This window comes from Neofelis nebulosa, chromosome 1 (genome assembly GCF_028018385.1).
Source record: "Neofelis nebulosa isolate mNeoNeb1 chromosome 1, mNeoNeb1.pri, whole genome shotgun sequence".
NCBI classification, from domain to species: Eukaryota; Metazoa; Chordata; class Mammalia; order Carnivora; family Felidae; genus Neofelis; species Neofelis nebulosa.
The window spans coordinates 100,534,785-100,560,559 of record NC_080782.1 but is presented as its reverse complement, the minus strand read 5'-3'; the positions used below and the strand labels follow the sequence as shown (position 1 = coordinate 100,560,559).

The 25,775-nt window shown below is 37.2% G+C and overlaps 1 protein-coding gene across 5 annotated transcripts in view; it reads right to left on the bottom strand.

Moving 5' to 3' along the window:
* Nucleotides 1-25,775, bottom strand: part of ANKRD31 (ankyrin repeat domain 31) — a 138,086-nt gene that overhangs the window by 38,157 nt on the left and 74,154 nt on the right. For 3 of the 5 annotated variants that reach the window (XM_058729524.1, XM_058729491.1, XM_058729509.1), the window contains 6 exons: nucleotides 25,116-25,280; nucleotides 20,129-20,311; nucleotides 18,930-19,072; nucleotides 9,881-10,043; nucleotides 7,870-7,985; nucleotides 2,690-2,777 (listed from right to left, as the gene is read on the bottom strand). In XM_058729524.1, coding sequence (XP_058585507.1) covers nucleotides 2,690-2,777; nucleotides 7,870-7,985; nucleotides 9,881-10,043; nucleotides 18,930-19,072; nucleotides 20,129-20,311; nucleotides 25,116-25,280 — 858 coding nt within the window. The remainder of the gene's footprint in view (nucleotides 1-2,689; nucleotides 2,778-7,869; nucleotides 7,986-9,880; nucleotides 10,044-18,929; nucleotides 19,073-20,128; nucleotides 20,312-25,115; nucleotides 25,281-25,775) is intronic. The other 2 variants (XM_058729520.1, XM_058729500.1) reach the window with 1 other exon arrangement.

Sequence of the window (25,775 nt, the reverse complement as noted above, 5' to 3'; positions counted from 1 at the left end):
GAGGTGAGGTTTCTCTCTGTCTCAAGCCTAAGGAGGGCAGTTTCTCAAAGAACTGTTGAAGAGAGTAATAACTTTCTTTTGAGGTGATAATGGACTCACACCTGGCTTGAAATCTAGAGGTTGAGGCCCTGCAGGGCAAGACATGTGGACACCAGGGGAAAGGGAGAGTTGCTCTTGTGCTGAAAGTTAACTGTCCTCCTTTCTAACCACAGTTCCAAAGTGCCAGGATCCTGAAGACTTGGTATGGAGCCTGCCCTGTGAGACTGACCATGGAGACTTCTACCTAAGAGAGAGTCTGTGTAGGTGGACCACCAAAAAACAAAACAACAACAACAAAACCAACAAAAAAACAGCAGCAGCAGCAGCTGACAGAAGACAAAGAGGAGCCAGGGAAAGGAAAATGTGCACTGCCCTGCCACACCACAGGAGCCATATACAAGTTCAGAAAAGACTCAGAAAATTGCTCTGAAGAGACTAAGTTTTAGACATCCGCCAAAGACTGATGGAATCAGTGGCAGTCAGTATTTAGCCTAGTATTTAGGCTAGCAACTGCTAGCCAAGAACTCTAGAGTCCCATTGCCTTACCGTTCCTCCCTTAAAGGGGCAGTGGGATGAAGATAAAGGGGTCCTGACTAGTCAATGTATTGGTCATAAAAGAATAAAATTAATTTACAAAGCCTAGGGATGGGGAGGGAAGAAAAGTTTCTAATCTTAAAAGCATTAAAAGAAATAGCAAAGGAAAAAGGCTGATACATTTTATTATACAGAATTTAAAAATGTATGTACTTAAGCATAAAAAGACAGTTAAGTGGCTGAAAAACATATTTGCAGCAGTTATGGCAGAAAAAGAGTCAATAACTTGATTGTATAAAATGGCTCCAACTTATTAGCAGAGAAACAGGAACAGTCAATTCACAAAGCAGGAAAAAAAACTAGAGAAAAAATACCATTAATAATAAGGTAAGTGAAAATATGAGGCACATTTTTCTCATTAAACTGGTAAAATTAATTTAAATGAAAATACTGTTGCTATTAGCAATGTAAAGGAAAACAAACACTAATGTGTGTTGGTGAAAGTGCAAATTAATATCTAATACTTTATGAAATAATTTATCAATACAAATTAATAGATTTTAAAATGTTTATAAATTTTTGAGCCAGTAGTTCCAAATCATTCCTATGAAGACAGTCCTAAATTCAAAAAGCTATATACTATAAAATAGCAAAGAAGTAGAAAAATGTAAATGCTCAAGAAAAACGGAAAAATTAAGCCCTGGAACATTTACAAAATAGGATACTAGGTAAACCACTAAGAATAATGGCTCTAGAGAGAAAATGTAAAGTTGGCAAGTTTAGCATGATCTAAACTATGTTTTTAATAATTTTATTGAGGTGTCACTGCATAACCAAATTCTTAGAAGAAAGGAAACAAATACAACAAAATACTGTGGTGGGACAGTAGGTATTTTTAGCATTTTTTTCCTGGTTTTTTGAAGTGTATTTATATGCCTTTTAATAAAAAATTTTTTGGGGCGCCTGGGTGGCGCAGTCGGTTAAGCGTCCGACTTCAGCCAGGTCACGATCTCGCGGTCCGTGAGTTCGAGCCCCGCGTCAGGCTCTGGGCTGATGGCTCGGAGCCTGGAGCCTGTTTCTGATTCTGTGTCTCCCTCTCTCTCTGCCCCTCCCCCGTTCATGCTCTGGCTCTCTCTGTCCCAAAAATAAATAAAAAACGTTGAAAAAAAAAATTTAAAAATTTTTTAATTGGAAAATTCATCTTAGGTATATAAGGTATTATAAGTACTAAATAAAATATATGAACTATTCACATTTGTTTGGGAGTATACATTACAGTATTTTGTATTATTTTCCTCAAAACATAACATGTTTACCATGTGTTAGGCCAAGATGAAAGAATGGGTGTAATTTAAAAGGAAATAATTTTTTAAAAGACTGTACAGTATGAACTAGGATAAGAGATGAATAGCTGTATCCTATTACATTAAAGATTGAGGAGATATGTTTAACTACTTAAACATTCAGATCTAAATCTATCAAGACCCAATTTTTACCTTGTAATCGTTAACTCATGAAAACACAACTGTGAGCTATCAAAGATTTACAAATATTCAGTGAACTTTTGAGAAATTCCGATTAGTAGGTCAGGGATCAAAGTCAAATTTACTATTTTGAATCACTTGTCTTTTGTAAACAGGAAGACATCTATGCTAAGATACTTACCTGGTGTATCTGCTCATCTGAAAGGTCTGAGGATTTGCCCTACTTGAGTCACAACTGCATATTCCTCTGCAGATCTGTTTTTAAAGAGCTACCATAGCTGCAGGGAGTAACATCATCTCCTCCCTAGTCACTATATTGTGCTTTCTTTTTTTCTTCACATCTTCATCTAAACATATCACCAGTAGTGGCTTATCTCTGATCATTGTTTCAAGTGTCTCTCATGTTACTTATGCTATACTTTGAGTCTTAGAAGTATCTTGATCAACAAGTACACTAACTACTGGTTTGCATAAATGACTTCTGATGCTCATTTCTGGCACTTTACCATCACAAAAAAAAGGCTACTTTCAGCCACTGTAAGCTTTGACATAAACATGTACCGTAAGAAGTTGAGGTAGTAATGACCTTGGATGTACGAAATAATCAAACTTGAGTATGGGTGCATACTTACCTGCATCTTCAGGGGTTCTTATTTCAAATTCTAGTAAATTTTCTTGTTTTTCTTCTATTCCTTGTAGAATGGCACTGATGGTATGATGCTATCAGATAAAAATATTAAAAACTTCATTACAAGAAGGTAGGTATTTCTCTCTGATATGCAATTGTCAAATGCACAGTAAAAGTGCTAAAGAAAGTGCTGCTACAATGCTTATTTTGCTTTATGTTCAAAATGTGTTCATGCTTTGTTTACCTGTATAAATGTTGCATACTTGAGGGGAAAAGCGAACTTAAATGTTTTGATTTATGTAGCAGATCTACTCCTGGCAAAAAGACTGTAAGAGTAGCAACCATATAAAGAATCACAATTTCTCACTGACTTCTGTTACAATCATAGCTGTAGGTGAAACAAGAACAACTGAGAGCACATGATATTTAAAGACCACATATATGCAACAAGTTTACTTTAAGGCTCTGTGACTATCACTGCACACTATTAAAAATCTCACACATAATCTTAAAATACAAAACACTACTCTCTCAAAAACTCACAAACGGGATTTAAGGCCCCCTCCCCACGCCCTTGTCAGTAGTGACTGTCTTGCCTGGAATGCCTTCAATTAACTTTGCCCAGATCCACCTCTTTCCTATGAGAGATGTAATCATGGAGTAGATTCTGGAACCAGGCTGCCTGGGTGTGCTCTGGCTTCACTTCTTCCTAGCTGGGGGGCTCTAGCAAGTTACTTGTCCTCTCCTTGCCTGAACAGACTAACACATGTAAAATGCTTAGGACAGGGCCATTGCAAATTAAGAATTCAATAAATACTGCTTATTATATAAAACCCATCTCATACATGAAACCTCTGACAAATCAGATTCATACTGATTTCTCCTTTCTCAGAATTACTTAAGAATTGCAGTGCTACAAAACTTAGCATTAATATATATAATATCTTACATATTATAGTTCTCCCTCAAAATAGTAAGATCTATAGGCAGGAGCATAGCTTTTGTATTTGTGAATGATTTCCAAACTCTTGGATATATAGCTGGTGCTCAATAAATGAAAACTGATGGACTGACTCATATTATCTATTCTTTAATATATTCTCAATATACATTCATTTAAAAAATGTATCAGTTCTCAAAGCCTTCTGAAGTATACTGCCCTGAAATTCTACTTTGGTGCCTACAAGGGACATGAAAAATGCATATAATAAACACATCCAATTATGTGGAAAAGCAATCTCACTGCTGTCATTTATGAAATGCATCAAAGCAGAACTATAAAATATAAATATGCAAAACAAATGAGATTTATTTCTTTTTGTATCAAATGGCTATAAAAGCAAACTAAAGGTCTGAACTGGCTACGCCTCTACCTACAGGTCAGGATAAAGAAAACACTTTTTGGAGGTGATTTTCCTTTCTCTTTTGCTCATATTGTGGATGCACTCAGTCTTGGCCACTATGGACAATAACCTTTAACTCCACACAAGCTACACCTTCCACCATGGAGGGTCCAGCATAATCTTCCCCCCAAGAACCTCTTCTTTAGTCCTTCATTACTTGTTGTTTACCTTAAAAAAAAAAAAAAAAAAGCACAACAAAAAACCCAACCTAGGATCTGTCTTTGGAATAAGCAGCTTTACATAGTTTATATTGTGCTTACTAAAAGCTTCATGAAAATTTTATTCCAATTTCCTATTTTTACTGTGCTAGGACCATCTTTGTCTCTGACACCTCCTTTACAATTCTGTACAATATGGCACAGTGGTTACAAGCACAGGCTCTGTAGCCAGACTGCCTGGCATTGCTTTAGTTCTGGTACTGCTACTTAACAGAAATGTATTTGGGGAGTCTGTCATATAATAAGTACTCAGTGAATACCAACTATTAGTATTGTTATCACTTCTGTACTTCGTCTACACGGGTATAGAGGAGGCTGCCTACATGTTTTGATTGGACGGTGTTACAAGGTAGCCCCAAACTAAAATCATCTCATTTCCTTTCTATCTGGCCATAGGGTCACCCCATCCCCAATGTGATTTGAAGTCTCCAACATTTAAAAGTTCACATTTACAAAAGATTCTTAATGACTTTAAAGTCCTTATATTTCTTTTGAGTTTTTCTTTCTTTCTTTCTTTTTTTTTTTGACTGGGAAATTCAGTTTTATTAGTTTTTATTTTATTTTATTTTTTATTTTTATTTTTATTTTTTTTTTAACGTTTATTTATTTTTGAGACAGAGAGAGACAGAGCATGAATGGGGGAGGGTCAGAGAGAGGGAGACACAGAATTGAAACAGGCTCCGGGCTCTGAGCTGTTAGCACAGGGGCCCGACGCGGGGCTCGAACTCACGGACCGCGAGATCGTGACCTGAGCCGAAGTCGGCCGCCCAACCGACTGAGCCACCCAGGCGCCCCTTATTTTTTATTTTTTTAAATTTACATCCAAATTAGTTAGCATATAGTGCAACAATGATTTCAGGAGTAGATTCCTTAATGCCCTTTACCCATTTAGTCTATCCCTGTCCCACAACCCCTCCAGTAACCCTGTTTGTTCTCTGTCTTTAAGAGTCTCTTCTGTTTTGTCCCCCTCCTGTTTTTATATTATTTTTGTGTCCCTTCCCTTAGGTTCATCTGTTTTGTCTCTTAAAGTACTCATATGAGTGAAGTCATATGATTTTTGTCTTTCTCTGACTAATTTCACTTAGCATAATACCCTCCAGTTCCATCCACGTAATTGCACATAGCAAGATTTCATTCTTTTTGATTGCCGAGTAATACTCCATTGTATATATACACCACATCTTCTTTATCCATTCATCCATCGATGGACATTTGGGCCTTTCCATACTTTGGCTATTGTGGATAGTGCTGCTATAAACATTGGGGTGCATGTGTCCCTTCGAAACAGCACACCTGTATCCCTTGGATAAATGCCTAGTAGTGCAATTGCTGGGTCCTACGGTAGTTCTCTTTTTAGTTTTTTGAGGAACCTCCATACTGTTTTCCAGAGTGGCTGCGCCAGCTTGCATTACCACCAACAATGCAAAAGAGATCCTCTTTATCTGCATCCTCGCCAACATCTGTTGTTGCCTGAGTTGTTAATGTTAGCCATTCTGACAGGTGAGGTGGTATCTCATTGTGGTTTGATTTGTATTTCCCTGATGATGAGTGATGTTGAACATTAGATTCAACAAAAACCGACCATCAACAAGGCATAGCATAGTCAAATTCACAAAATACTCAGGCAAAGAGAGAATCATGAAAGCAGCAAGGTAAAAAAAGTCCCTAACATACAAGGGAAGACAGATCAGGTTTGCAGCAGAGTTTTTCATTTTTAAAGTTGGTTTTCTTTTTAGGGGCACCTGGGTGACTCAGTCGGTTGAATATCCAACTTTGGCTCAGGTCATGATCTCAGAGTCTGTGGGTTCGAGTCCTGCATGGGGCTCTGTGCTGACAGCTCAGAGCCTGGAGTCTGCTTCCGACTCTGTGTGTGTCTCTCTCTCTCTCTGCCCCTCCCCTGCTCATGCTCTGTCTTTCTCTGTCTCAAAAATAAATAAAAACATTAAAAAAAAAAGAAAAAGAAAATCAGAGACTCAAGCCTATACTACACATGTGTGTAAGAACTAAATTTATATAATTTGTGTGGTTCAGGAACTCAAACTGAGAAGTGAGCATAAAAACTTGTGTGAAGCTGATAAACTTCTAAGGGCCCCAGAAGAGGCAAATGTTAAACACGAAGCCTAGGCACACCAAAATTCCCATAGTAATCAGTCCTCAATGAAATGAAATCATAACAAAAAATTAAAAACCACATAAAGAATCATGTTATCATGTGAGACTCAGGAAGAGACTTAAAATTCCTTTTAGTTTTATTTTGTTCTTTCTTTAAAACAAAAATTCGAAAAGCAAAGAATTTCTAGAAATAAAAAAGTCATTTAAATTAAAGTTTCAACATATGAGTTAAAGAGAGTAGAAATATGGGTTAAATAGAGGAGAAATATTTGAGGAGAGAAATAATGAAGCAGGAGAGAGGTCAAAGGATAGCACACAGAATATAGTGTGGAAAGTTAAAGAGATGGAAAATATGAAAAAGATACTAGAAGATATTAAGACTAGTCTAACCAACATCTAAACAGAAGTTCAAAAAAAAAAAAAAAAGAAAAAAGAAAATTACTGAGATGGAGGAGAGGCAATTTTCAAAGGTATAAAGACTGAAAGTTTCTGGAATACAAATGAGAAATGTGCCTTCACATTAAAGGAGTATTTCTAGGCCTGAGTTTAATTAATAAAATGCTCCACATTTAGACACAACTTAGTGAAACTGGAGAACATAAAAGCTACAAGATTATCTATAAGGGAATGACAATTAGATTGACAGGTGACTTTCTGTCCATTATTAACAGATACCAGGAACCAACGTAAATCATTTTCAAAGTGCTAAGGCAAATGCAATTTAGTTTTAATACAACTTAAAATATTTATGCTATAAATTAGTTGATTAACAATAGTTGAAGTTCAAAGAATAATAATGTCTTCTCTACAACGACTGACAGAAAGCATATAAGAGAAGTCTAACTTCTCTTCAAAATAGTATTTCATTGAGGATGCTACTTCACTTAAGAAATTAGTTTCTAGTAACCTTTGTGTTCTTATCATGTTACACGAATCTTATCAATTAACATATTTTTTATTGAGCAACTACTATGTTATTTTTGTAAAAATATATTTTTATATGAGGAGTTTCAAATACAGCAAACACTACCACTATAAACCATGCGATATCCAGATTGGCTAACCCAGGTTGCTTTCCTCTTTTCTGTCTGGAGTCCAGCGTCTTTTTTACCCACTATGAATCCCAGACATTTTTTGGGAGTGGATGGGTGAAGACACACTATGACAGTGGCAAGGTCCATGGGACTAGAAGTAGCTAAAGAACCCAACCTAGGTGTAAACAATAGCAGCTAATCCATATTCTGTATTCAGTGCAGATAAGTGAGTTAACTACACAACATATTTTCTTGGCTCATTTTGTTCAATTAGCTATCTTACTTTCTTGTGACAAAAAATATTTTCAACCTGTGCATTCTTAAAATGGAAAGAGTACTGCCAACAGTTAATGACTGACTAGCCCAAAGAATGGCATTTTCTAAGCTGAAAATTTAAAGGATTTCAACTTCACTCACCAGAGGATGGCTTTCTCTTGTTTTTTCTCTGTGTGAAAGAAAAGGTGGATCAACACTTTTGCAGTCGTCACTAAAACACTGTTTATGTCTTTTTGGTCGGGCAGCAGGAATTTTGACTTTAAAAATTAAAATTAGAAAACAGAATAAGAATGTGTAAAAATTTAGCTTCATTTTATCAATTTTAATGGTGACAGGAATGGAAAGAATAAATTAAGTCTACAGTTACTAAAATACCTTAATTTGGGTCAGCATCTCATTGTTTATTCTCAATTGCTTAATCTCACACGCTAGATGTCAAACTCTTCCTGAGCCATTTTATTTAATCTTCATACAAGCCATGTAAGACAGGTAGTTTATTCTATCCATTTTACAGAAGAGGAGAGTGAAGCTTAGAGGGATTCAGGAAGTTTTCTTTTTTTTTTTAATTTTTTTTTAACGTTTATTTATTTTTGAGACAGAGAGAGACACAGCATGAATGGGGGAGGGTCAGAGAGAGGGAGACACAGAATCTGAAACAGGCTCCAGGCTCTGAGCCGTCAGCACAGAGCCTGACGCGGGGCTCGAACCCACGGACAGTGAGATCGTGACCTGAGCCGAAGTCGGACGCCCAGCCGACTGAGCCACCCAGGCGCCCCTCAGGAAGTTTTCTTAATGTCACATAGCTAGTATTGAAATCGGATCTGACTCCAAAGTCCGTGCTCTTAAACCACTATGTCTATGATTCATTGTCTCTGATCCTTTCCCATTCTGGATTCCCTTTCTTCATATAACTATTGTTCCCCTACATCCCTCATCCCTTTACGGTACCTGACCAAGGAAATGTACACACAAGAAACAACAGACAAGTGGGAATTGGTACAGCATTTCATAACAGAGTGCCCAATAACTCCAAATACGGCTGTGGAGAGGGAGAGATACATGGCTAGGGCTCTAAGAAAGGCTCTGACCCTATATATTTACCATATGGTAGTGGGTAATGAAAAGAGGAAACCTTGTATCAGTCTTGACCTTGACCTACGTGTGATCTAGCTCACTAGTAAAATATGAGACAATGATTATCCTTGGCTCTGACCAAACGTAACAGTAATATGATTCCTCTCTTGAAAATCAACAATTGTTAAGGATAGTATAGGCTGGGAGAAAAGTGACAGGGGTTCTTTTCCCAATCTTTCTGCCTCACTGGAAGAAAGGGTAGATGTGTTCCTGGGTTTCTTGTATGAGTCAAGCAGGCCAGAAAAGGAAGAACAATTCATTCTCCTCAACATTTAATAAATTGTGTTTAACTGTTTGTCTTCTGGTTGATCTCCACACAAGACTGGAACTTCCTCAAGCGCAAGTACATAGCTTGCATAGCAGGTGCTCAACAAATGTATGGTATCTAAATTAGTGTTCACTGAATGCCTAATTCTTGTAGATAGTTCATTATATTATTTAAATGCAAACTATTTCTAAAAAATGGTTCATAAAATTTTGCCTGGCTGTACATTCCCTTGAAATATTCTTTACACTATATTCACACATACACATATGTATACATATATATTTCCTTAACAAATTCATATTCTGGCATCAGAACATGAGATTCTTGAAAAGTTGGCATCAGTCCAACTTTCACATGTACCATTACAAATTTTGAAGTAATGGAATCTTACTTCCAAAGATTGAGTATAATGTCAACCTTTTCCAGCCCCTCTATGAGTAAGCCAATCTCTGTGGATTCAATTACATCTCTATCTCAGACCCAATGTTAGAGATTAATAATGGTTTAATGAATAATATGGGCTTCATTTCAACACATAATTCCAAACCAACAGGATCATATGGTATATAAATTAAACCAAACGTGGAAATGCTAATTTCTAAAAATAAATAAAGCTTTTCAAGAGTTTAATAAACATATAAAACATCTACCCCAGGCATGAAACAATTTACACTATAAATCTGCAGGTTTTATTTTTCTAAGCAGAGGCATACACTTGTATAAAAGAGCAGGCAATACTTCCACACATACCAGTGACTGTAGCATTACTTTCGTCTCTATTATCAATCTCAACAGCATCATAAGATTTCAGCAGCTCTTTTGTTTTTTCATCATCTGCTTCATCCAAAGCAGTATTCTGCTTTTGATTCTTTTGATTTGGGTTTGCTCCATGTTGTAGTAGAATCTCAGCTGCCTAGAAGATATTGTCCCAAGGTTATCTCTATAGACACCTTTCTGCTTTCATTTTAAGACACCACCATTAAAAGTTATCAAAGTATAAAAAGCTATCAAAAAAGTTGGCAAACTCTGGTCAAGAAAATTTTTGATTAAATTTGATATGACAACTGTAAACTGATCCACTGATTTGGCCTGATCTGTCCTCACAGGAGAACCAAACATGATGACATGAAAGTACCAGATATGCAGCCTTCAGGGCAATTAAGAAGCAAATATAGGTAAAATGAGGTGCAAAATTTACTCTGTCTCTTTAACAGAGCTCTTTGTCTTCCTCCAACCTGCATTACTATATTTTAGGTATGTTACTTGCTTAAGAAATTTTATGAGCTAGCATGAGAATCCATAACCCTCCTAATAATGTCTATGCACGTCTATTATGCGTCCTAAATAACTTATATGTTGAAGGTAAAAGGCAACTTAGAATCTACTCCAACCCCATCATTTTAAGGAAGAGAAAACTGAGGTCAAAGAGCTTGTGACATTGGGTGGAGGGTGATTTCTAATATAAATGAATTTGTAAGTTTATCAAGTCATTTATATTAGAATATAAAGTTGAATAACTCAAAGTTGTTGCATATTAGAAATTAGTGAATGACCAAAGTTAAAGATGTTACTAATTAGTTTATAGTATAAGTCAGTTAGTGAGCAATAGCCAATGAGTCCATCTGCGTGAGGAAAGCGATTCAAATCATTGAAAAACCTGATCAAGAAAAGATGGCCAGGATTTTGTTAAAAATAGAGACATACTATGTGTCAGTGGCTTTTCTCTTTCTCCTTATGTGCAGGTATGGAGAAGCAGAGATACTTAGGAGCAGATGGGCCAGTGAAGATGACAAGGACAGCCCCTCATTTGTTCCATCAGCCCAGGGTTAGCATAGCATAAAAGAAAGCACATTTATGGGGCGCCTGGGTGGCGCAGTCGGTTAAGCGTCCGACTTCAGCCAGGTCACGATCTCGCGGTCCGTGAGTTCGAGCCCCGCGTCAGGCTCTGGGCTGATGGCTCTGGGCTGATGGCTCTGGGCTGATGGCTCTGGGCTGATGGCTCTGGGCTGATGGCTCGGAGCCTGGAGCCTGTTTCCGATTCTGTGTCTCCCTCTCTCTCTGCCCCTCCCCCGTTCATGCTCTGTCTCTCTCTGTCCCAAAAATTAAAAAAAAAAAAAAAAAGAAAGCACATTTGTTTTCAAGTCAAGCATATAGAACTCAATCCCACTACTTACTAACTGTCCTTGAAGAAGTTTATTTACCATTTGAACCTCATTTTTATCACCTTTGAGAACTAAATGTGAGCCCTTGTCAAATATCTTATACTAGTGGGTCTTTAATGAAAGCAGTCCCGTCTGAGTAAAGGCATTTTGTTTAGTTTTTACAAGAAGGGGTGAGCAGTACTTCAATCCAGTAGTTTGTAAGCCTGAGTGATCAGTAAAGTCACCTGTGGAATTATTTAAAAATACAGATTCCTTATACCCTCTTTCCACTACTATATGGGGGAGAGAGGAAGCTTGTTTTTTAACAAAGGAAGTTTTTCTAGAGTTATAAATTATGCCATATAAATAATGACTCTTCTGTGTGTTAGGATGAGGCCTTCCTCTCAGGCCTTGACCTTCAACGTATTAACATGGATTCATTTAATATATTAGTTCCGAGGAAACAGAGAACTGAGCTCACTGGAATGGGACCCTGAACAGCTATTTTTCAGTAATGCCTAAGAGAACAGCTACAGAGCCACAAGGCACTAAATAGGAATGGCTAACAGAGAGCTCCAGGCAATAAGATAGGGTGGACCTGAGGAGCAAAGAGCTTGACAAAAATTAGGTGACCAAGAAGTAGGCCCCTTGCTTAACTTTTTTTTGTTTTAATCTGCTTTACTAGGGTAATCACGACGACAACCATGACTTAGAAACATTCCATCATCATAAAAAAATTTATTATGGCTCTCTGCAGTCAATCTTTTCCCACCTCCCTTTGGCCCTTGGCACTCAGCAATCTGCTTCAATCACTATAAATTTTGCCTTTTGTAGTACTTCATATGAATGGAATCATACAGTATACAGTCTTTTTTGTGTGTGGCTTAAGTTAGCATGATGTTTCTGAGATTCATCCATATTGCTGTATCGATGGTTTCATCTGGCTACTTGCTAGCTGGTATGGGAACAGTGTTATAACAATGAATGGAAGTTACACCTATTCTGCCACGCAGACAGACGTGTTCAGGAATGCCTGTAATGACGATGTTTCTAAGAATGCTACTTGCTAGGTATGATGAGAAGAGTGTTACTTCAGCGAATGGAAATTACATATCATTTGCAATGTATGTGGTATTAAAGGACACTTGTAGTAAAGATGTTTCTAAGAAAAAATAGTTTGTTCCTTTTAATGATGTATCTGTGTATCCATCTATTTATTTATCAGTTGAGAGACATTTGGGTTCTTTCCAGTTTCTGGCTATTATGAATAAAGCCACTGTGAACATTTGAGTATATATCTTTATGTAAACAAAAGGTTCTTTTTTAAGATTTCTGTCTCTCTGTTGGACCTCTAGTTTTGTTCATGTATTACTTTCCCGATTTTACGGAGTTGTCTTGTAGACTGCTGGACTTCTTTAAAACCATTATTTTAAGTTCTCTGCCAGACAATTCATAGATTTCCATTTCTTTGGGGTCAGTTACTGGAAAATTATTGTGTTCCCTTCTTGGAGCCATGTTTTCCTGATTTGTTAACATTCCTTGAAGTCTTGCATTGCCATCTTCACATCTGAAGAGACAGTCACATCCTCTAATCTTCCCTAACCAGCTTTGAAAGAGACATCTTCACCAGTCAGTCCATCTCAGGATTCTGAGGCTTTCTTAAAACTGTATGCCTTCTATTGATTCCATGAAGCCAGGCCAATTGGCTTTTGTTTGTTTTTCCAAGGGGGGGTTCTCTAAAATGTCCCCTGAAATCCTACAGAATTGAACTTTCTGTGTTGGATTACTAGCAAGTCTGCAAAGGCTTACTTTTGCTGCGCACGAGAGTGCACAGAGAGAGCTGGCCACAGAGAAGGGTAGTAGAAGGGGTACGTAGGTGAGGTGTGCAGAGCATTAGGGAGATCCAAGGAGCTACTTGGGGAGTTCTACAGGTGAGGCATCTCCAACAACCTATAGGTAGGCTTCCTGGAGTCCACAAACTGGTTAGTTGGAACAACTGTGGAGCAGTTAGCAGCATCACAGAAGCTGGTGAGTTCTAAGCCGTTGCTGCTGTGTCCCCAGCCTCTCCCAGCCCTTCAATCTTGCAGATCACCTCATCAATTCGGGTGAGGCAAAAAAGAAGTGTGTCTCTTGGTGTGTATTTGTATAAGAGAAGAATTTCCTAAGAGAAGAATTGCAATTGCCAGCTATGACAGTGGATTTCCCATTTCTTTTTTAAAAAATGTATATATGAGAGAGAAAGAGAGAGAGAGAGGGAGAGAGGGAGGGACTGAGAGAGGAGACACAGAATCTGAAGCAGGTTCCATCTCTGAGCTGTCAGCTCAGAGCCCGATGCAGGACTCGAACTCACAAACCGTGAGATCATGACCTGAGCCGAAGTTGGATGCTCAACCAACTGAACCACCCAGGTGCCCCTATTTCCCATTTCAATTCTGCTTTTACTTCATTTATTTTGAAACTCATTACTGTGTGCACCCACTTTCAGAATTGCTATGCCTTCTTGGTCAAATATTCCCCTTATACTTATGCAATGTTCCTCTTTATCCCTGACAATATGCTTGCTCTGAAATCTACTTTGTCTTAAGCTTCCAGAGTCACTCATTCTTTTGATTCTTGTTTTCATGGTGTATCTTTTTTCCTCATTTCCTCTTCTTCATAGCCCCTGGGAATCACTAATCTACTCTCTGCCTGTATGGATTTGCTTATTGTGGACATTTCATATTAATAAAATAGTATGTGGCCTTTTGTATCCATCTTCTTTCATTTAGCATAATGTTTTCAGGTTCATCCATGTGGTAGCATGTATCAGTACTTCTTTTTTTATGGCTTAATAATATCTTATTGATGTATAACACATTTTGTTTATACACTCATCCACTGATGGACATTTGGGTTGTTTCTACTTTTTGGTTATTTGGAAAATAGTGCTATGGACATTCATATACAAATTTCTGTGTGAACATATGTTTTCAGTTTCCTAGGCTATATACCTGGGAGTAATTTGCTACATTATATGGCAACTTGGTTTAACTTTTTGAAGGAACTGCCAGACTGTTTTCTATAGCAGCATCACCATTTTACATTACCACCCGCAATGTATGAGAGGTCCAATTTTTCCACATCTTTGCCAACATCACCTTTACTTTTGAAAGATTTTTTGCTGAGTACAGAATTCTAGGTTAACAAGTTCATTGCCCCTTGCAGTACTTTTTAAAGATGTTGCTCCTTTATCTAGTGGCTTGTAAAATTTCTGATGAGAGGTTGGCTACCATTCTATTTGTTCCTATATACACGTTTTTTTCCCAAACTTTGTTTCTCCCTTTTTTACTGGTTCTCAGCAATCTTATTATGGTATATGTTGGTACAGTTTTCTTCATTTTTCCTTTACTGGCAAGTTGGTAAGATTTTTGGTTCTGTGGATTTACTGTTTTCATCACATTTGGATAGTTTGGTCTTTATTGTCCAAATATTTTTTCTGATCAGCCCCCTCCTTTAGGATTAAGCTTGCAGACAGATAGATAGATAGATAGATAGATAGATAGACAGACAGACAGACATATATCTGGGAGTATATGCCTATAGATATATAGGTATACATATATCTATATCTATATAGATATATCTATATAGATATATATAGATGTACATATATATAGATGTATCTATATAGATATATATAGATATAGATATGTATAATATAACTTGATATTGCCCTACAGGTCACTGATGTTTTCTTATTTTGTCTTTGTTTTTTTCAGTCTTTCTTCTCCCTTTATTCTGTATAATTTCTAATGTTTTATCCTCAAATCCAACGCACTTACTTTTTAGTATTTATATGCTGTTAACCAAGCCATTTGGTGAATGTTTCATTTCACATGTTTTATTTTCATCTCTCATAGTCTGAGTCTTATTTACACCTTCCATTTCTATTCTCATCCTGTTTGTTTTCCTCCACCGTCTTAAACATAACAGAGTGTATTAGTTTCCTATTACTGCATAACAAATTACTACAAATCTGATAGCTTACAATAATACAAATTTATAATCTCACAGTTCTGTAGGTCAGAAATCTGAGCGTGGTATGGCTGGGTTGTCTGCTCAGATTCTTCACCATGCTGAAATCAAAGTGTCAGCATAGACTGTGATAGTCACCTAAGGTTTAGGGTCCTTTTCCAAGCTCACTAGTTTTTTTGGCATAATTCACTTCCTTGAAAGTTTATGACTAAGCTTCCTGTATTCTTGGCTATGGATTAGGGACTGCTCTCAGCTTCTAAAAGGTAGCTGCAGATTCTTGCCATATGGTTCACTTTGATGCTTTCCTTCTTTTAAAGGATTTACCTCATTAGGTTGGGCCCACTCACACTCAAAGGGAGGGGGTTATACACAATGTATATAGGTCAGTGAGTGAGAATTTTCAGGACCATCTTAGAATTCTGCCTGCCACGTACAGTATGTAATTATAATATTTGTTTAACATCCTTTTCTGCTAATTTTATTATCTGTCATTTCTGGGTCTGTTTTGCATGATCATTTTTATGCCTGCTTATAGGTAATATTTTATATTCTTTTATTTAAACAATTTTTTTTGAACTGGTTGATAGACATTGTGATTTTTATATTGCTGAATGCTGAATTTTACTGTATTCCCTTAGATGTTGTTAGGCTTTGTTCTGGGATACATTTAGGTTATGGGAATCAGTAGGATCTTTTTGATACTTTCTTTAAAACATTAGAAAAAATTTACATTTATTTATTTTTGAAAGACAGAGAAGGACCAAGCATGGGCAGGAGTGGGGCAGAGAAAGCACGAGACACATAATCTGAGGCAGGCTCCAGGCTCTGAGTTGTCAGCAGAGCCTGACCCAGGGCTCAAACCCATGAACTGTGAAATCACGACCTGAGCTGATGTCAGACGCTTAACTGATCGAGCTACCCAGGTGCCCCATATTTTCTTTTAAATTTTAAGGTGAATCCAGAGAAAGAACTAATTTGACTCAACTATGCAAGAAATACCTATTTGACGTTTCCATGTTTTATGAGTTCCTACCATTCTGGCTGGTGCAAACATAAACTACTCAGCCCCCTGTAAGCTCCAGCGATGATTCTGACAATCCTTCCTGCTACCTCTTTGCCTAACCTTACATGGTTTTCTTAAACATATTTGTAGATCAGCCAAGAATCAAGGTGGTTTTCCTTCAAATTTCTGGAAAGTTCTCTGTGCAGATCCTTTCTCTCTGGTATTTTGCCCCATAAATTATAGCTGTTGGAGACTTTTAAACTCCAAATTCTATCTTCGGAACTTGAGACCATAGCGCTGTTTGTTTTCTCTCTTCCTATGTTTCTGCCTGGAGACACCTAGTCCATATGGTAGGGTAACCATAGGATTTGCTTCCCTTCTCTAAAGGAGAAGAATGTCCTGTGCTGCATGTTGTACAATGTCTCAAAACTGCTATTTTATATATTTTTTCACTTTGTAGTTGTTAAGAGGGGAGGGCATATCTTGTCCCTCCTAATTTTTCTGGTACGAAAATGGATGTCCATCCTCACCCACTTTGTATCTTTTTCTCTCACTCTCCTTTTCCTCTTCATTTTACAAGGTGAAATACAGAACCATTTTGGAAAATAACTTAAAACAGAAAGGAAGATTTAAAAAGAATTTAAAATTTGGAAAAAATAGGCTGTTGAGTAACTTTTTCATGCAGTAATGCAAGAATAAAAAAATAAAATATAAGAATTAGCTTTATAGGATATAGAATTGATACTGATTAGGTCTCTAATACCATATATTTACCTCCCCTGCTCTCTTTTTAATCTTTCTAATTTATCAATATTCTATCTCAAGATAAAGAAATAGTGACAAAGGGGAGGAAATTAGAAATAAAATGAGCCACTGATCAAAGAACTGCCACACAGAGGGAAAATGAAGGAAGATGTGAGGAAAGATGCTGGCAATATACCAGAGTCAAAGAAATTAAAATATCTTTAAAAATACCACCTCCTTCTTTTGGGGCGCCTGGGTGGCTTGGTTGGTTGAGCGTCCAACTTCGGCTCAGGTCACGATCTCATGGTCCGTGGGTTCGAGCCCCGCATCAGGCTCTGTGCTGACAGCTAGAGCCTGGAGCCTGTTTCAGATACTGTGTCTCCCTCTCTCTGTGACCCTCCCCCGTTCATGCTCTGTCTCTCTCTGTCTCAAAAATAAATAAAACGTTAAAAAAAAATTTTTTTTTTAAGTAAAAAATAAAAAAATAAAAATACCACCTCCTTCTTTCAAATAGAACATTTCTCTTTAAAATAAAGGCAGTACTGATGTGGAAGGTTACTCTAAATGCAAACTTTGTCTATACTGCCTTAACATAAGGTCAAGCAATAGCAAACTACGGCCCATGAGCTAAGTCCAGTCTGCTGCATATCCTTACAACAATGCTGTAAGAAATCTTAGCTATGAGCACCACTGAATGCTGAGCTCTAGAAGTCCTTCTAATAAATTCTAAAACATAGGGGTGGTACCAGGGACCTCCTTATTTTCTTTGTTTTATATTGCATTTTTCAGGATAATGTCTAAAAACCTGATTTTCCTACTATGAAATTTTGGCCCTTATTTAAGTGGTTTCACTTTAAGTGGCCTTTTCCTGTACATATAACCAGTAAGTTCACTGATCTAATGACTCTTCCTGTTTCCTTTCTTCCATTTCATGACTACATAACCTTGAGACTTTATCTTAGAGACCAAAGGGCTTCTTTGGTCAAAAGCAGCCACTCTGGACATTAGCCCACCCATCTGGTATTATTCTTAATCATTAGTTTATATCCCTTATCTCTGCAAATCATAAATTCCATAGTATTCCTTCACATGACTACCTTTAAACTGAATAAAGTGGGAATATGCTTTCATGAAATTAACAAAAAAATCAGCAGGCTCTTAAAAATATCTAGGGACAGATAAATTGGTGTTAGTGAGACGTTCAAGGTATTTTTTACATGAACCTTGGTTTTAATACTGTTATTCATAGTGGTTTCCTTAACTGTTTTCCAAAGTCAGTGATTTTTCCTGAAACCTGTACTGCCTATTGATAACAACAGAAGTCTTCTCAGATTTGTCAAACAAAGATGAGTCTAAAAATCTTAGGAATTTTAAGGTATAGATGTGAGATTCAGTGTTACTGAAGTAATTACCTTAGTAATTTTTTCTTGTGATGGCTGTCTGATTAAGAGAAACAAAGGAGAAAAATACACAACAAATCCTCAGGAACAAGCAACATTCATTTGTACCCATTTTTTTGAAACCTCAAACCCACTGAGAAATTCTGAGTTAAAGTCTGTCAACATATATCATCACTATAATTAGGCTCTTATGCACAAGAGCCAATCATTTACGACAACTAAACATGAAACGTATTAAATTTATAACCTATGTTTACCCTGAGCCCTTTCATTTTATTCTGACTCATGTGAATTCTATGAACAGAGACAATGGAAAAATGATTCATTAGGAAATATGATTTTTCCAATCTATACACAATATCTTATTTTCATTTATCATTTTAAGTTTTAAAAATCATTTAAGGAATCACATTAGTGCTCAGTTTAAAATATCTTCATTTTCTTCATTCACTTTTCTAAGGAAAAGTAATAGGAATGCAATCTGATGTGCACTGTACCTTTAAATGACTGCTGGAGGCAGCATCATGTAAGGGCAGAATCCCACCTAGATTTTCACAATTAACATTAGCACCAGCTTTTAACAACTCTACAATTATATCATTAGATCCCTTACTAGATGCCTCATGGAGTGGTGTCCAACCTAAAAAAAGGAAAAAAGAAAAAGCCAAACAAGCTGCTGCTTAAAAATCAACATTCACGTAATATCTCCATTCTTAAGTTTATTTGCACTAATGTAATTAGTATCTGTATTGATTCAAATGTATACACTAAGCATTAGACAAGAAATTATACTGAAAACTGTGACCTTAAAATGTGTTTCATTTTGGGGGGTGCTTGGATGGCTCAGTCAGTTTAGCATCTGACTCTTTGTTTTGGCTCAGGTCATGATTTCAACGTTCGTTTGAGCCGTACATCCAAGCCCTTGCATGGAATTCTCTCTCTCCCTTTCATTCTCCCTCTCTCTCTGCCCCTCCAGCTCTCTCTCTCTCTCAAAATAAATAAATAAACTTAAAAAAATGTGTTTCATTTTTGTCAACAAATTGATCTCGGGAAAAAGTATTTCTTGATACAAGGGTCAAAGAAAAGACTCAGAGAACATAAAATGGGACTAAATTTTTTCACCTCAGATATTAAAATAGAGTACGATCATGTCTGACTTTCTCATTTGTATCACTGCATTGTCACTTATCTCTTTAAAATGATATATGATTCTTGAAGTCAACCTGAGTTTTTCCCTCTGTTAATTCCTCACACGATGTTTGTGCTTGAGCAAAATGTTAGCAGATCAATTTAAAAATGGAGGCTTAAAATTAAAATTAACAAAGAGAGACAAAAGGAACTATGTAAAGAGAGGAGAAAGAGAAGGGACAGGGAAATGGGAAAAAAATGGGCATTCTCTCCAAAGTGAGAGAATAGTATTAAGGCCTCTAAGGAAAAGGCCTAAATAAAGCCCCCCTTACTCCCCATTCTGTATACTCCCTCTGAATGCTCCCATATGTATGTCAGAAACTGCTTCAGAGGAGGTTATTTTAGCAACTAGAGAAAACCAAGATAAATTTAACTATTCAACTAAATAATATATTATAAAAAAGAAAGTTCAAAGTTAGCAGCCAGGATCAAAATTGGGAGGGAGGATGAAATGTGTAGTTCAGTGAGTTCAAGTGATAAAGACAATTAAAATCTAAAGAATCCAAACCTGCATTATCTTTTACATTCACATCTGCTCCAGATTCTATTAGAGCCTTCACCAGAGACAAATTTCCTCTTGTGGCTGCCAAATGAAGCCGGCTTTCCCTTCTGGCATGCCTCTTATTGATTCCAGCTGTTTTCATTTCTGAAAATTTGCCAAGCAAAACTGAGGCTTCTTTTCTGCCAAATGCTGATTATTACAAAGGAGCTTAGAAAATACAGAGCAACTTCCTTAAAATATCCTAAGTAGGGTACACTATACAAAACATACACCGATATCATCATTGCTATTACTGTTTTAAAATGTAACTTGTGGAGAAATTATACAGCATCTAAGCACATTACTTTGCATTCATTCTAACAGTTACTCAGTCACTCAATCATAAGATTAAAACAAACTTACTACAGTTCTACACTCCTCTCATTCTCAGTAGTCCTGTAAAAATGGGTAACATTTTTCTTAAAACAAATTGTGATTTTATAAAACTCCTCTATTCTCTATCTCAGTGAGTGTTTCTGATCACAAAAGATGCCAAAAACCGAATTATGGCCTATTGATTGGTTTTTCTTCCATAAAGCATGTAGTACAATATTATACAAAGATTTTAAAATATATTTATTTATTTTTGAGAGAGAAAGAGGGTGTGTGTGTGCATGAGCAGGGGAAGGGTAGAGAGAGGGAGGGAGAGAGAATCCCAAGCAGGCTTTGCACTGTCAGAGCAGAGCCTGATGCAGGGCTCTAACCCCAAGAACCATGAGATCATGACCTGAGCCAAAGTCAGGAGTCAGACACTTAACCGACTGATTCACGCAGGTGTCCCCAAAGATTTTTAAAGGTCTTTTCTTTGCACAAGTTAGAAAGACCTAAGTTGGAGCGAAAACACACAAACCAACAACAACAACAAAACAAAAGAACCATATTTCCTTCTTAATTTCTTCCCTAAACCATGCTAAAATGATGGTAAAAGATTTTTTTAAATACCATATAAGGACAAAAGAAGAGGAAACAATGGAGGACAGAGGCATCAACAACTTTTTGGGAATCAGAAAATTAGTGACAGAGAAGAGTTAACTGACTTGGTAGACTGGGGGAAATGACTCAACCCAAATGGCTGCAAAAAGAATTATAGAGAAAGAGAGTCCACCTGAACCCCAGCACTTGATGACATCAAGTACCATGGAAGGCAGGGTGCATGCAACTGGGCTAGAAGTGCAGAGATTGAAAAAAACCCAAAAAACAAAAAACCATATATAGAAAAGTTGGGAATCCAAGTTCCCTTCCTTAATCCTGTAGTGTCTGGCAACCATTCCTCTTACCAAGGTCCCCATCCCCAAGCCAGGTAACTGGAGGTTATTTTCTGTAGAAATTGTATCAGAGAAGCTTCAGAGTGAGACATAAGGCAAAGTTGAGGTTTAGAGTGATGAAACAGAAAGGATATTCATTATACCAGTAGTTCTCAAATGTAGTCCCAGATTAGCAGTTATCAGTATGACCTGGGAAATGTGTTCAAAATGCAAATTCTCCAGCCCACTCCAAAAGCCTACTGTAGAGGGCAGACTTTAAGATAACTCCTGGGGCGCTTGGGTGGCTCAGCCAGTTGATTGTCAGACTCTCGATTTCTGCTCAGGTTGTGATCTCAAGGTTGAGACACTGAGCCTGTTTGGGATTCCCTCTCTCCCTCTCTGCCCCTCCCCTGCCTGTGCTCTCTTTCAAAATAAATTAACTTAAAAACAAAACAAACACAAAACTTCTAATGATCCCCATCTCCTGGTATTTATGGCCTTAGATAATCCCTTCCTCTTGAATAATTTGCTTCTAACCAATAGAAGACCTCAATATCAAGAGTATATTTCATTCCCTTCATTAGGCTACAAGAGACTAACATTTTCTGTCTTGCTAGCAAATTTGCACTATCACCTTCAACTTGCATGTTTTGATGAACCAAGTGGACATGCTGGAAAAACTCATGAAGGAAGAAACTGAGGATGACCACAAACTGGCCACAGTCCTCAAGGAACTGAATTCTGACAACCACCACATGAGCTTGAAAATGGATCCTTCCCTTGTTGAGACTTCAGATAAGACCTGTCTTGGCCAACAGCTTGCTTGTAGCCTATAAAACAAACTGAGCAGAAGACCTGCTTAAGCCGTAGCCAATTCCTGACCTGCAGCAACTATGAGGTTGAAAAACGTGTGTTGTTTTAAACTAAGTTTGTGAATTTGTTATATACCAAGAGATAACACACCTAATAAATCAGATGTTTTGAGGCTAGAGTCCAGCAATATGTATTTTAATAAGCTTTTCAGGTGATTCTGATGCAGGATAAGGTTTGCAAACCATTGCTTTAAACCTTAAGACCCTCTCCCTGCTCCATTTCCTAAATGCCAGCAAGAGGATTCTTTGATTATATGAATCACAGGAATAGTAACAGCCTTATGGCTATCTTCCACTGACGTCCAGACAAAATCATATTGCTCTTCAGAAATTTGTGCTCAATGGGGTGCCTGGGTGGCTCAGTCAGTTAAGTGTCTGACTTCGGTGCAGGTCATGATCTCAAGATTCGTGGTTCCGAGCCCTGCGTCGGACCCTGTGCTGACAGCTCAGAACCTGGAGCCTGCTTCAGATTCTGTGTCTCCCTCTCTCTCTGCCCCTCCCCTGCTCATGTTCTCTCTCTCAAAAATAAACATTAAAAAAAAGAAGAAGAAATTTGCACTCAGGAATTCTTTACTGGAACAATAAAGATATTTTATGTCTATTATATATATTCAATATTTTATATACACATATAAACATATTTTAAAATTATGAAATACCCAAAATGGCACACCTGCAGTTTTCAAGTTTGAATTGAAAAATCTCTCCCAGTCATTATTACTGTGAATGGTCCAAACCTTCTCAGCTTATTCTTTGTGTTATAGCAAAGGAGGTAGGCACATAATAAACATTTTGGGGCAAAAACTCTAAAATTCTTCAAAGTTATTGTCATCATAAATTTCTACACCATGTAACTAAAATTTTAAAATAAAATCTGGGAAAAAAAACTAGAAAGGAAACAAAGAGGACTCAATTTAAACTTGCAAAAAACTTAATAGCATTATACTTTATTAATAAATTAATAAATATTAATAATTATTAAAAATATAATATTGAATACATGGTATTAAGATTTATTTTTAGTTTGTGAGTTGGTTTTTTGAGAGTGAGTAAGGGAGGGTCAAAGAGAACGGGAGAGAGAAAATCCCAAGCAAGCTCGTGCTGTCAGTGCAGAGCCCGACACAGGTCTCGAACCCATGAACCATGAGATCAAGAGTTACCTGATCTGTAACCAAGAGTCGGAGGCTTAACCAACTGAGCCATCCAGCCACCCCAATAATATTATTTATTAATAAAGTATAATGCTGTTAAATACTCAGCTTTCAGTTACTTTGTATGTGATCTATTCTTTACTCTCTGGAAGCTCAAGATCCTTAATTATATCTGCAGAGATTCTTTTTCTAAATAAGATAATATTCACCTCTATATAAAATAATATCACAGGTTCCAGGGATTAAGACATGGACATGTTTTGGAGGACCACTATTCAACCCACTACAGGAGGGATGTATAAGAAGGTCTTTAGATTACACAAGAGAGGGACAATGGGACAAGGTTCTCAGAGAATGCCTAATCCAGTGTCCTTCCTACCTCTTAAGAAACAATAGACAAATGAACTTTTCAGTGTTTAATATTTAACCTGAAGTGGCTTGGCCCAGCCTATTGTTCACCACAGCCTTATCTCCAAGGACCATCAAAAGAGAGTTAGCTTGTCTATATTGCCAAGCACACACAGTTCATTCATCTGACAAAATGAAAACCAGTGGCTACTCTTTTTGTTGTTGTTGTTTTACTGCTTTTTTTTTTATTTCCATGATTTTTGCCCTTTTTTTTTTTAATATGTGAAATTTATTGTCAAATTGGTTTCCATACAACACCCAGTGCTCATCCCAAAAGGTGCCCTCCTCAATACCCATCACCCACCCTCCCCTCCCTCCCACCCCCCATCAACCCTCAGTTTGTTCTCAGTTTTTAACAGTCTCTTATGCTTTGGCTCTCTCCCACTCTAACCTCTTTTTTTTTTTTCTTCCCCTCCCCCATGGGTTTCTGTTAAGTTTCTCAGGATCCACATAAGAGTGAAACCATATGGTATCTGTCTTTCTCTGTATGGCTTATTTCACTTAGCATCACACTCTCCAGTTCCATCCACGGTGCTACAAAAGGCCATATTTCATTCTTTCTCATTGCCACGTAGTATTCCATTGTGTATATAAACCACAATTTCTTTATCCATTCATCAGTTGATGGACATTTAGGCTCTTTCCATAATTTGGCTATTGTTGAGAGTGCTGCTATAAACATTGGGGTACAAGTGTCCCTATGCATCAGTACTCCTGTATCCCTTGGGTAAATTCCTAGCAGTGCTATTGCTGGGTCATAGGGTAGGTCTATTTCTAATTTTCTGAGGAACCTCCACACTGCTTTCCAGAGCGGCTGCACCAATTTGCATTCCCACCAACAGTGCAAGAGGGTTCCCGTTTCTCCACATCCTCTACAGCATCTATAGTCTCCTGATTTGTTCATTTTGGCCCCAGTGGCTACTCTTTAATTTCCCTTATGTTGAAAAGGCTCTCTGGAAGCTGTTAAGTGATCTGGCACAGTTCAGATGTGCTGCCCCCACTCAATATCATTGCTGTCTGTTTATTTTACCTCCTCTAACATTTCAAGTTAAAAGTCTTAGGCAGAAATATGACAAGAATGTATCTGAAGACTAATGGATTCTCAAGTGGCACTGTATAGTAAAACCATCTGATAAATATAGCTGAAGTAATCTTATAACCTAGTGAATGAGAAAAAAAATCAACCGTAAATGTGAAAGTTTAGCAATTCCCTGAAGTAGAGTGGATTGCTGGGATTGATCATGTCAACTTTTACCTAGACAAGTATAGAAATACAAACCTTGGCTGCAGGTAGCTTTCAAGAAATGTTGTCTTTTTCTCAAATTCCGGACTTTTTTGTGTTTCTGGATACCAGTAGACATGTGAATTTCAGAATCTGTTTTTTCTTTTTTCTCAATGTTTCTCACAGAGTTTTCATCTCCATTGATATTAGTTAATTTCTCACCTGAAAACCAAACATTTTGCAACATACAGTTCTCCTTACTAGCTACATGATTAGAAAAGAGTCTGGTCACATAACTGTTCCAAGTTTCTGTTCCTACCTGGACTGGTGTGTGTGTGTGTGTGTGTGTGTGTGTGTGTGTGTGTGTGTGTGTGTTTTAAGGGAATGAAAGTCTTAAAAAATGTTTTTAGGGGTGCCTGGCTGGCTCAGTCAATTGAGTATGTGACTCTTGATCTCAGGGTTATGAGTTTGAGCCCCAGGTTGAGGACAGAGATTACTTAAAAATAAATTCTTAAAAAAGTATACCTTTATATAACAAAGTGTGCTGGATACAATACTTACAGGAATACAGTGAACCACTGAAATCAAATGAGCTAACGATTTCCTGCTATAGAAACTTCTATAAATTATTAACTTCTATAAACATGAATTTAGCAACAATCTTTGATGATGATAGTTTGATTTTCAAGTCAACACTATTACTTAATTAATAGTATC